Genomic DNA, 13,271 nt, shown 5'->3' with positions numbered 1-13,271 from the left:
AAAAGGAGCTGACTGTGAAGAGAATTTCACACCTTATGGTCAGTAAAGTACATAAACAAAAGGTAATTTTCTATGCAATTAGAGAGGGTCACATAAAATATTACATTTTAGAAACCCACTCAAAGGGCATATTACTGAGAAAGGGCCCGGTTCGGCAAACACTTACTCACATAAGTAAATCTCTCACTTGTGTGTGCATTTTGGGGGTTTGGGCCTAGGAGGCATTTTCTTTCTTAGGCTCCTAAATGGCTTGTGTGATAGTAACAACAGGAAGATAAATTACTTTGAATGGTAGCAATTAGAAAAATGAAGAGTGTGATGGATTTACCATGTGGAAAACATCTCTCCTCACACTTGTTTACCATCATTAAACTTAGTTTAATGACATAACACTGGTTTCAGAAAGGAACAAAGTTTATTTGATGAATATAAACAAGCTGATCAACACTAAGTACTTCCCATACACATGATAACAATGTTATGAACTCTAAATACCTTGGTACTTTACACTTCTACTAGACATTAAATTACAATGACTGTCTAATACATGCCCACTGGTAATTTCTAAGGATTCCTTAGTTTCATATCAATGTCCTTAACCACATATCAATATCACAATCCAGAACATGCCACTCACTTGAAGAAATTATTACAAGAAGCACTATCAAATGTGGATCTAAGGTAAATAGGGAATACTGACCCATTGTTGCAGAACATCACATTCAAACGTCACTCTACACAAAAAAACATTGCAGATATAGTTTGCATCAACACGTTTGAGGTCTTTTCATAAACACCGTTTAAAAAGTAAATTTAAACCCACTTTCAAATGAAAGTCAATGTGCAGTTACGTGCATACTGGATACACAAAATTCATTAAATACAAAATTAATACTGTACATTGAAATGAAAGAAATAATATGTAGTACAAGCTTGATCTCACACTAAAATAATAATTTATCTTAAATACTAACCAAAAGTTGGTTTTCTTCTTTACATTTAGAAGGGGGGGGAAACTACCAAACATTGCTCAAATAAAATAATTTCCCAACATCACAGTGTTTATTGTAAACCCCGAGATTCTATTTTAGTATATGAAAAGTTTTTTCTCCAAACATTGTAGAGTATCACATGAAATGAAAAAAAAATGCAATGTTAGACAAAATTTTCTTCTTTAGGGGCTAAACCGTAGGCCCTGATAAAAGTTTAGATCAATACTCTTACCAACATGAGTGGAGCAAAAAAAATGCCCCTAAAATAATATCTGTGACAAAATTGGCACATACATATAAATATCTAACTATACAAGTTCTGTTTTTATGACCCTATTTTTCCCTAGTTTATTTCCTACTTCAAGTATTCAGTTGTAGAGTTAAGGTAAAGACCTGATTGTAAGAGACATAGACAGTTGTCCCTTACTACGACAACAAATTTGTCACAAGAAACTAGTTTTGTTGTCTGAGTTTGCCAGTGCAACATTTGTCATATGTGCTAAATAAACTTCCAAGAGCTTTGCTGTTTTGAAAACAAAGGTCTAAAACTCCATTGATAGTTAAAGGACAAACTTGTTAAACATGAATGAATTTGGATTATCTATGCTCTACTAATTCTATACATTTTATTCTATTTACTGAAGATGACAGTATCAAGCAGGAAGCCCTGATTGAATAACTTTCTCTTTAATTGTACCAAGAATGAGGGTACAATTAAATAAAATACTGTTTTCTAGACAATCATTTTCAAGGGGTTAATATATGTATGGCTCAAGTAGGATGTCCAGGGTTAATTGCACCAACAGTTTCAAAAAAATAACATTTTTTTATTTCTAAATTCAGTGCAAGACTTCAGGAATATCCATGTTAGAATCCTTTTATTACAGCAGCAAAGAAAAACTACTAAGAATTAAGGCCACCCATGCTTAAATTCCTTGTTTGTCCTTTAAAAATGCAGATAATTCTATTCCTGCTCCCATCTGCATGGAAGGACTTCTTCCACTGACAAAAAAGATACCTCGATAAAACAGCTGAACATTTGCACATGTTTGCCAGACTGATTGAAAATGTTTATGAAGTTGTAAGGATCCTCTTGCTGAGGAAGTGGTTGAGATTTAACTGCCAGTTACATCCCAACACTACATATAACGACTTCAAAATTCGTCTTTTCCCTGGCATGTGCTTTACTTGAATACTCTGATACAGACACTTTGAATTTCTTCGTTCATTGGTATTTTCTTTTTTAACATCAACAATTAATTGGGATCCATGTTGGAGACTGTTTTTCGATACAGAATACAATGACAAATGGTCCTTCATTTACAGAGACCTAATGCATATACTGTATTCACAGCATTCTTGATATTTTTATGAGTCCCAGCTTCTATTGTTAAATACCTGTATGCATTTGGTTGGTAAAAGGTTGATATATCCTTGAGTATGTGTGCATGTATGTTCATATGTACATATACACACCTCAAGCCTTTACCAACCAGAAATAGATACATCTTGTACATAAATTGTTTACGATCAATTTAGATGCCCCATGCATTGTCAGAGACACACACCAGATTTTCATTAGGCTAATCCTTGCCAGCATTTATTAGTACCAAAAATTGATTTCATTTCCAACCTGGCCCAGAGCTTAATACTGGTTATGCTATCAAAATGTGATTACTTAATTAAGAGTAGATATCAGAAAACAGAGGAGGGCAAAGGCTTAGTCCTTATTTTTCTGAAAAGCCTGCATCTAACTGAGGGTAAGATTAATGCCAACACCATTGTATAACAGGTTACTAATACCTCTTTGATAATCTAGTGCAATAGAAGTGATGCTTTAGAACAGACTCGGCAAAATCAGCAGATGAAGATACTGCACCTAACAGAACCTGAATTATATATTAAAAATCAATATCAGTTCATCAACATTAGTTAAATAATCTATTAAACTGAACTTCATTAAATAATAATATCCTGAACAGATGTTTTCATAACAAAAATTAAGTAACCCACAAGACTTTAAAGGTGGAAATGAAGTTCTTATAATTTCTGATTGAGTCCCCTTCATTATTTTCCAAAGTATTTGACTTCATAATAGACTACAATAAATAATGGAGAAGACACCAATTTATGCAGCATTTCATCTGATAACCACCTTAGCATTCATCTTCTGTTCCTAGGATCTTTTCCAGGATGCCATAGCTGTTGATTGGAGATCCACTGCAATAGATTATCACCATAACTCTGCAGTGCTGCATTTTTCCCACTTTCTCCAGCTCCTCTGACAACTGCAGTAACACAATAAAACATTCCAATTATTAACATGTTTGACATATCCAAATCCTCCCTCATCCCACCCAATGAAGGTTTGCCTAAATCAAATTTGGTTAATAGGCACTGTGTGCATTTGCATATACATTACTGCGCCTTGTCTAAGGCGCATTAAATTTGGCATCTGAAATGTGAGGTACTAAATGAATGCGCATTAGGCTGCCCTAATGTGCAGTAGTGCAGTTGCATGGTTTTTAAGTGATGCTTAATATGTAGTAGACTACTGTGCAGCAGCGTAGTCACAGTTGTTTACGTGACACTTCAATGCTCAGTAAAAGAATCTACTGCGCATTTAAGTGCATGTGTAGACACTTCCACTAAGAACCAAATAAATACCTATTATAGCTATAGCATGCCAATCATCCAAGTACTTAGGCCCATGGTCAGTAGCTCTATAGTTTAACCTTGTGGCAAGATCCAAAAGAGATGGGGCTGCTTGTGAATTACAAACATGTGAGATAGCACTGGTTTTTTGATTTCAGACATGTTACGCATGTTTCTGTATCTTATGTAAATGAACAGGAGCTAAGAAGTAGACATGCTGAAGATGTTGACACAAAAACTTTATTTTTACAGAAGAAAAGTTGTTTTCCCTCGGCTGCAGACACAACAGCAATTACTACCTGAGATTAGGGCTAGATACTGCATGGTGTTGCTGTCCTCTGGCATATGTGAAATGCCCTTTATTCCTAGTGAACCTCCTAACAAGAAAACATACTCATGTCTTCTTATGACCTTCCAGGACTGAGAGTATTAGAAGCAAGTTCATTTTGATATGCAAGAAGTTGGACTGATGTTTTATGGGAATAAAAATCATAGATTTATAAAGGGTTAAAATGTATTTCTGTCCTACAACCATGTACTGATGGACATTCTGCTGCTTAATGTAAATAAAGCTATTAAAGAAAATAGGATTAGTTAAAGTAAGGTCTGATGGCCCAATTCAAAGCCTGCACTAGTCAGCAGAAAGATGCCAACTGACTTCAATGATCTTTTGACTGGGTCTAATATCTGGTAGTAGGTTTACATATGGTGATATGCAACTCATTTCAATAGCAACAAAACTAAAGTTACAATAAATTGTCAAAACACTCTTGTACAAAGCAGGGTAGATTTGCAACTTATACACTCTTTGGCTAGTGTGTATATATATATACACACACACACACACACACACATACAGGAAGCGTGTGTGTGTGTGTATATATATATATATATATATATATATATATATATATATATATATATATATAGTCTGAAGTCAAGCAGAAGGCAAGGCAGATCCACACCTTATAGACTAGCCAAAGTCGATATATATGTATATAGCACAAATTTTCGTGAGCTGAAACTCTTCATCAGATAGTGTGAAAAAGCATACGATGAGGTGAATTTCAGCTCACAAAAGCTTATGCTATATATCTATATATCTATATATATATATCTTTTTCACACTATCTGATGAAGAGTTTCAGCTCATGAAAACTTGTGCTATATACATATATATCAACTTTGGCTAGTCCATAAGGTGCAGATCTGCCCTGCCTTCTACTTGACTTCAGACTAGCACAACTAACTATGCCTCTGCTCTGGAAAACACTCTTGAACAAGGTTGAGTGAACTAGTCTTATTCAGTATATCTGTACATTAGATGAATGGGAGGAACCAAACAATTCCCATCCAGGACATTTGCTCATCAATTTATTGGGTTTGCTACCAGAAAAGAACAAGCGCATATCATTAACCGCATTTTTAATTATCGGCCTTACTTTCATATAACCAACAAATTTCTAACATCTCAGATGTAAAACAACAGTAAATATGTTACAGCATAATCCTCCTGATCTCAGCACAGCTGACAGTGTTGAATCTGTTTGTAAATATAAGTATTTGACTACAAATGACTGTATTTCCTACAGCTAAGACTTATGTAGGCAGGGGTTTATGTGCTGTTTATGTGCTGCAGAGAAACAACGATGCAAAGATTTAAAAATCTTTATTTACAAGTATATGTCTGTGGGGTGGCTACCTATGACATTTTATGTAACATATACATACATGAAAAAGCTTTATCCTCTACAGGACCTTGGCACATTTCTTCTGGTTAAAACATTTAGGGCTAATCTAAAACTCAAGAAAATGAGTGAAATGGCTCTCATACTGACTACAACAGTCTTTGGATCAGGCCTTTGAATAGGGAAAAAAATTACTTCTGCAGAGCTGGAAAGCTAGGGAGTTCCTAAAGTAGATCAAGTTACTAGTTCTGGCACATAAAATCTTTGCAAACTTTTTATGAAAACTGTAAGTCAGAGCCACATTACGTTTTGCAAACTGTGCATAGTTCCCATTCTTTTGTGTTTCAACCATTTCTTAATCATCATTCAAAGAGATATACAGGCACAGGAAACACCCATTATTTTATGTGAATCCATAAATTAATGTGAAGCATACATTCCAGAAACATTAGCACAACAATATCTATCTATCTATCTATCTATCTATCTATCTATCTATCTATCTATCTATCTATACACACACATACACATACAGGTTGGGGAAGTGACTAGAACATAATCACAATGAATCCTCAATATATTTGATATTTTACAAGCTAAAGTGCCTTTGCCATTAAAATTCATTTAAAAATAAGAATTTAGATCAAACAAGGCAAGTGAAGAAGAGCAGTAAACTACAAATTGCAACCTCTTGTTTTGCAACTTTTCACGTACTATTTGTAGCACAATAACAAAACTCCTGCATAAACCCCACCCACCCCGTCAACTGAGCCATTTGTCAGGAAACGATACATATATTAGAAGTACAACAAAAGCCTGTTCACCGCAAGTAGGAAATGCAGAATATTTCTCTAATAAGTCAAATAAATATATAAAAGGATATTGCTGTCAAATACCAACTAGGGTTGAGTAAATTACATTTATATTTGTATTTCTTCAGTGCAGTGCATAGCATAAGCCACTGAAACAAAACAAAAGTAAAATCTGGCAACACATACTGGGCCTAATATTTAGTGGTGTTGAGTTTGCCCAGCTCCAGCAAGACATGCTAAGCATGTCCAGAAGCCCATTAGATAGCACTGGATGAAAACCACACAAGGATATGAAGATATAAAAGTGTGGTAGTTTGCAAATGTTTTTTCAGATTGTTTTTCTTTTGGATAAAGACACCTGCCTGATTACTACTTTCTATTCCCAGTTCTTTTCTCTCAGTAGTGATTTGCAGAAACAAGCTGGGAGAGAGAGGGTAAACACAAAGGGGTTAAAGGGGAAACTGTTTAATAACAGTAGTAAAATACAGGCTATTTTTGACATCTGGGTTAATGTCCATTATGTTCCATATGCTTTCCAAATGTTTGCAACAAGCACCCAGATAAAAAAAACAGATACCCATTCACATAGGCTTAAATTGCCCTCTTCTAACCTGTTGCACATGGTACCTACATAAAAGGCCAACAACTGATATGGTAATTAGTGAGTCGGAGAGCAAGCAAGAGCACAAGAGACAAAATAGCCAGTTTATGATTAGGAAATTGGTATCTAAGCAAATTTTGGTACTACAAAGGTATCATTAATGAAAACCCAGTAGGGCTATTTCTGTTTTTTAACAATCTATAACGAGACATCTGCATTATAATTTAAAATCTTTAAAAATGTTGTTATAGTGAATTCTGTGATTTCCTTAGGAAGACTAATTCATTATGATGATGATCAAAATCCTAACAAATTACATTAAATCATTTCATTTTCTTGGTATAAACAAGTAGCCAAAAAAGCAATAATTCAAACACAAGATTAGGAAGCATTTATAAACTATTTCTCAAGTGGCCCCCTGTTATTCAACTGTGCTATAGAATGCAACATTGTAATCTGAATCCAATTAAGATCAAAATGCATTCTTAAGTGCTTTTGGTCAACCCTAAACTATGAGTTACTGAAAAGAAAAAGAAAGAACACTGGCACGCAGTTGTCTTAAATTCTGTTCCTCATTCTGCCACTGATTCACTGGCTACCCATGGGATTGTCGCATAATTTTTTTGTAACCTTGTCTGCTCTTCAATACAATGGGGATAATATTGAACTTCCTTACAGGAAGTTGCAAGGCTACTGCTTGTAATGTATTTTAAGGCTCTTGGATGAGTGCTAAGCATTATTATTTTTCAGCCCCTTTATTTGAATACAACTGAAATAACATAATAAAAATGAAATTAATCTATTGAATTACACATAAAAAAGTGAACATGTGGTTTGTTCAGCTACTTCTTACTCTTAATATCAACATGTATTTCAGAATAGGTGATTCCCCAGGTCTGCAAGGACATGTATCATGTGGGCATACCTGAACAACTGCCCAATCTCCCAGCTGCTGGATTCAGCCAAGAATCTGTTCATGACTCCAATGCAATTCCACATCCCAAACCAAGGGAACTCTGTGGAGTGTTTTCCCGTTCCTCTGAAGTGCAGTTGCAAGCATGGTCAGGATTCAGAAGTTTGCAACTCAATACCAGGGACAACATTAGGTACTATGTTTTCATTTATGGTTTTTTTTTCCCTCTTTTTTTGACACAAGTCTCATGGAAATGTGTCCCACTGTAAATTTCCTTTAATTAATACATTCTTTAATGCAATACGCTCTGTACAAGCTGAACTCCTCTGTTACTGCAACCTGAGCACCTGCATTGTTCTTGCAATTTTCTCACTGCCAAAATTCTTGGGAGGGAACAATTAGATCCACAATGAAGAGTTTGAATGAATAAAGACCTGCCTGTTTGTAAAGAGTATACTAACCTGTCAGAGACTGCTATATGGATTTAAAAGTCTCTAGCAAAGAAGGCCAACAAGAGAAATAATTAAGATATAAAATGTTATTCAACCTGAAATAGAAAACTTGCAATACTGAGATGCCAAAGACACCTAAGACACTTGCTGAGTTAAGTGAAAAGGTAAAAATGTAGTTTAAATTTATAGCATTCCTCCAGTGTCCCTCTAGGAGTTTGGCTGGGTGCCAGCGTTCCTTGTTAAAAATTTGTTAAACGTGTTTGGCATTAATGCAAACACAAAGTGCTCATTTGTTACAAATTCTATTGGAATGCATTCATTTAAGGCAATGAAGTAGTTACCAGAAAAGAAAAAATGTTCATTAAGTACATTTTAAAAATACAATGATGTATGCGGTGCATAACTATGGCGCCCCAGTGGCTATATAAATATCTGACAGAATAACCACAAGTTGTGTTTAGTTTGAAATTGGAATCTTTTAAATATAACCGATAGAACAAAAACTGGTTTTGTTTGTTGTCAAAACTGATGCTAGTCTTTCTTATTTAGAACTAGTTAAAATAACCAAAGTTTTGGCATGCAATTTCTTACATCTCAAATCAATAAAACATACAGGTTAAAATAATGCGGAGGAAAATCTCTCAATCTGAATTTAAGTACAGCCTGTATGTTCCATCTAGGGAATACCAAATCCAGAAAACAAACACACAAACACCCAGCTTTCAGGAAAGCAAATTTTAGTTACTCTTAAAAATTTCGCTTAAAAGAAATGATACCTGGTAGACTTTTAATTGCCTGACAATATTAAATCACAGAGAAGCAAACAATATTCCATGTTAGTCGTAGCACAACAGGAAGCTGAGAAAGTAAACATCCAAAGCCCTATTTGCAGAATCAATCAGAATAACAAATCCCCTTATTCATGACAATAGAAAATATTCCTGAATAATGCTCACTTAGAGGAAGATCTAAAGTTTCTCTTAGAAGCTTGTTATAATAAGATCATTCTTCCTTCTGTTAGAGAATGCTTTACAGATTACCTATATTACAGTTTAAAATGGTAAAAGTATAAGGCAAGCTATCTTTTTTGAAGGTTTTAAATAAAAACAGAGTAAAATTACTATTTAATGGTACTTCATAAGAAACATTTGTGAAACAATTGCTTTTTTTAAAAAAAAAAGAACTTTGTTCTTTTTCTGGCAAAGTAGTTCAGAAATGATTTATCACATTTGTTGTTGTTTATGTTTAAAATTCTTTACACTATTAACTTAATCTGTACAAAGGTATGAAACTAAAATTCTAGCCGGTATATGAATTCCTTCATCAGTTTGATGAATTTTCCAGATTTCTATAATGCCAGAATTGCTAGTCAGAGTTAGGAATAACAGCAGATACTACTGGGATAAATAAAATCAAATGGATCCAAAGCCTCTGGGCAATACAAGTCCTTGAAAACTACTGTTCGGTTATATGGTACGACTAGATGGAGTTTGTGATCCTTGAAACGATTTGGATAAGGGTGCTTTTTCAATTGGGAACATTTATGAATCAAAGTTAGACAAGGATGTGAGCTGATTTTTTTTTTTTTAAGTACTGCTTTCAAAAAACAAGTTAAGTCCAAATCAAAGTGCAATAGAAATATGAGGGAACATGTCATTAAATTGAAAGCAAGGTCACAGGAATGCCCCAAAATTTCTTCTAATTCTTTAAATGCTGCTCCTAATATGGCCTGAGTAAAGCCTACCAAGTTATTAGAAAGATGCTTGCTTGTTGACTTCACTGGGTTTTGGATCAGGCTCAGAGAGGGCAATGAGAATTCACTCAGCAGTGTGAGGGCACATAGCTAATTGTCAAGACATCAACATCTCCATTAAGGAAGAGCATGTATACCAGCAAAGGCATTTTCTAAACTTTAAATTGAGCAGAAATGCTGGGTAAAGAAGAGCTCTTTGGACTGAAGTGGCTCAAATGACAAGAGGTCCCAACACAGTCCTAAAAACTGTCAATGGTAGAAATTACTTAACGAAATCTGAACGAGCCTTTTTCATCGTGGCTGATGTGGAATGCCATTTATTCTCAAGCTAGGGACTAATTAGGGGCCTTTTTTTTTGAAGATCAAGGTTTTGTGATCTCTGCTTCTTAATAACATGGTTTGCCTGTCTGCCACCTGGGACAAGGCAAGGCGCTCTCTTTCACTCCTGAACAGCAGGCACTGCCTTAGGCCAGTGCAAGTGCAGGCAGGAAACTGATCCTGCATTTTCAATCATTTAACCACTTCACTGCTGGCCCTGCATAACCACACTCAAAGTCCTGAATATGCAGTGACCAATCCAATGGGTGCACACTTAATTTTGTATCAATGGCTACTGGCAACCTGAGATTAAGGGAAAATTCAGTGTATAATTATGATGATAAAAGATGACTTCAGAAAGCTACAGTCTGCTTATTTATAGACAAATAGGAGGGATTTTCCTGGTAGTAATGTTTGTTGCTAATCAATACACCATTTGATTTGATTCAGAGTTAGAAGCAATTCACGTTTTTGGCAGCTGGGAAATGAAGTGGTTAACTAAGAGCTGTGTCAAGCTCCCAATCTAATAAGTCATCTTATTAGGAAGTTGTGATGCCCTGTTTGCCCTAGCCTGTGGCTTGTCTGCTCCACTGAAAGGTCTCCTGCTGGGACCTTTGTGGCATTATATGAGGTAGAGAGGGCTGCTGCAATATATGAGCCTTGGTTTTGAGCAGCCTAAACAGCAGGAGAACTAAGCTGCAAAGAATTAAACATGTAACAACTTTGTAAAAGCACAGACAGTGATTGAGGTTGGCCCTTTTGCTGTTGACACATTCTGGCCCCTGTAGGTTGTGGTCACTAAGCCCATTAGAGTTGCACTGTGGCAACATCTAGTTCAGCAAGTTCAATGTGTTTCTGTTTTATTTCTAAATACTGGGCGCAAGCTGGCAGTGATAGCAGAGAAAAAAAAAGGCAACAGAAATAGGCCATAAACACAGTCGTCATTGTCAAGGATGGGAAATGAGTTTTCAAACTATTTATTTTTGGCAGATGGAGGTCGGATGTATTTTTGCACGTTGTTAAAAGTATTTTAATTGCAACTTTCTGCATGCTTTGTTTAATATTTAAAAAAATGTAGCCCGAGTGATGCTGTTTCTTTTTAAAATTGTGACTAGCTACAGAGCTCTAGGAATTCATGTTACTGGGAATTCATGGAAAAATGAAAACAGAAGGCCTGAACCCACTAAAATATCATTTGGGGTCAATCCCATTCATTGGCTCTCATTGTAATTAAATCCATGCTCTCCAACAGTCTGGTTAAAAAAAGGGTATGTAAACTATATCTTAGGCAAAAATCATAGAATTTAAAAGATGCCTTGAAACAAGTGGGATGCTATCTGTACAATCAAGATAGATTCAGGTTAGAGTTAAAGGAAGGCTAGTCATTCAAAGTAGACTATATCTATAACACATTCATTCCTACCTCCTGGCTGTTTATGCTTCTCTGGCTACTCTGAGAGTGATGAGAAGTTCCTATTCCCTGCCAGGATGGTGGACATGTGTCTCTGGAAGGGGTCTGTATGCGTTACTACAGGACTGTTTGGTAGGGTGGCCATCATAGAAAACATTCTGGTTTTCTGCTACTCTGTCCTCTGTTCTTTATAAATACAAAACCCGATGCTTTTATGTCCTCTATTTTCCTCTTCAAGAGAAAAATAGAGGACATAAAGGCATCCAGTTTCATATCAGTAGAGGACAGAGGACAACCGGACTGCCCTCTATGATGGCCACTCTACTGTTTGGTCCCAGAAAATGTTTGTAAACTACTACAAGCATTCATCACCTGCAGGAGCTTCTAACTAGCAGTAGTTCAGTTAATAGTTGGTGATAGCCTTTCTGGAAATGCTATGTTGTGAACCTACCCTTCACCCCCAACATTAGGCGTCTCATAGAGTGTATACTGTCAACTGGATGTAGAGAAGGAGGGAAAACAGGAGGAGAAGGCAATGTTCTCTTCTCTCTCAGGCATATTTTTCTTATGCTTTCACCCTGTTCCTTGCCAGATGAGGTCATAGGTTTTTCACTTTTACCAATGAGTCATTTAGCGGCTGCTGATTACACTACTGCTTCATGGGTGTAGCCAACTACCTTTTCTGGAGAGACAAAAGGATGCTGGCAAGATCAAAAAGCTTTCATCCTTTAGTTGCCAGCACTGCAGAAATAGCTTTCCTTCCAATCCTCTGTTTTGTGTTCTTGTTAGTTGGCGTGATTCGAGTTGGATCATAGCTGTGGAAATCCGTTTGTTGAGGACTGGAATCTCTAGCTCTGTGTGGCTGGTCTTATGCTAATTGGCAGATTGGGCCTAGACGTTTTTACTCCATGAATATTGGCCTGGTTCCGAAGAACTTGTTTCTGTTTCCCTCGCAATAGTCAACTGATAATTCATTGTGAAAACATGCTGAAATAGATTTTGCTTGAGTTGAATGGAATTGAACACAAGTTAGTGCTGGTGTCGCTGTGTTTTGTTGCTGGAAGCATATTGGCTGCTCTAATTTTATTATGCTGTGGTTTCTTGTGGCGATGATGGGAGGAAGATTTAGTACAAAAGAATCAGAGGCACAAACCAGGAATACAAGAGGACTAGTTCGCTGGCTGGTCAAAGAGGGTAAAGAGGTGTTAAGACAGGGAGGGCAGAATACAGCCTGTGGGCCAGATCACGCCCACTAGGCCATTCTATCCAGCCTGCGGGGCCCCTAAAAAACATAGAAAATTTATAAAGTATAACCTCATAAGTCTGGATATCAAAAATCCAGAATTTTCAAAAATCCAGCATGTTTTAAAACTACACTCCACTGGGGAGTAATGGCGGCGGCTCCCAGAGCAGCAGAGGGGCAAGCCTGCATGTGACAGCTGCCGCCACCATCCACCACTCTGCGCTGCCGCTCCATGTGCAAACATATGTAAATCAGGACAAAAATATTTTCTGAAATCAAATTAATGAATGTTGTAGAGGTTCAATTTTTAGAATATGGTATTCTGGTTTTTGGTATTTTTCTGGTTTTGAGATAGCAAAACCCCTTGCTGAAACGAGAATTTCTGGAGGCAAGGGAAGAGCCTTCTGGTGGCAAAAATCAGGTGTTTAGTGGG

The 13,271-nt window shown here is 36.3% G+C and overlaps 1 protein-coding gene across 3 annotated transcripts in view; it reads right to left on the bottom strand.

Moving 5' to 3' along the window:
* Window positions 1–396: 396 nt before the first annotated feature.
* Window positions 397–13,271, bottom strand: part of ERC2 (ELKS/RAB6-interacting/CAST family member 2) — a 1,022,300-nt gene continuing 1,009,425 nt past the window's right edge. For 2 of the 3 annotated variants that reach the window (XM_059715377.1, XM_059715378.1), the window contains exon 16: window positions 397–3,280. In XM_059715377.1, coding sequence (XP_059571360.1) covers window positions 3,149–3,280 — 132 coding nt within the window. In that variant the 3' untranslated portion in view covers window positions 397–3,148. The remainder of the gene's footprint in view (window positions 3,281–13,271) is intronic. The other variant, XR_009455862.1, reaches the window with a different exon arrangement.

This window comes from Alligator mississippiensis, chromosome 12 (genome assembly GCF_030867095.1).
Source record: "Alligator mississippiensis isolate rAllMis1 chromosome 12, rAllMis1, whole genome shotgun sequence".
Classification (NCBI taxonomy): domain Eukaryota; kingdom Metazoa; phylum Chordata; order Crocodylia; family Alligatoridae; genus Alligator; species Alligator mississippiensis.
This window is presented reverse-complemented; position numbering and strand designations above follow the sequence as displayed.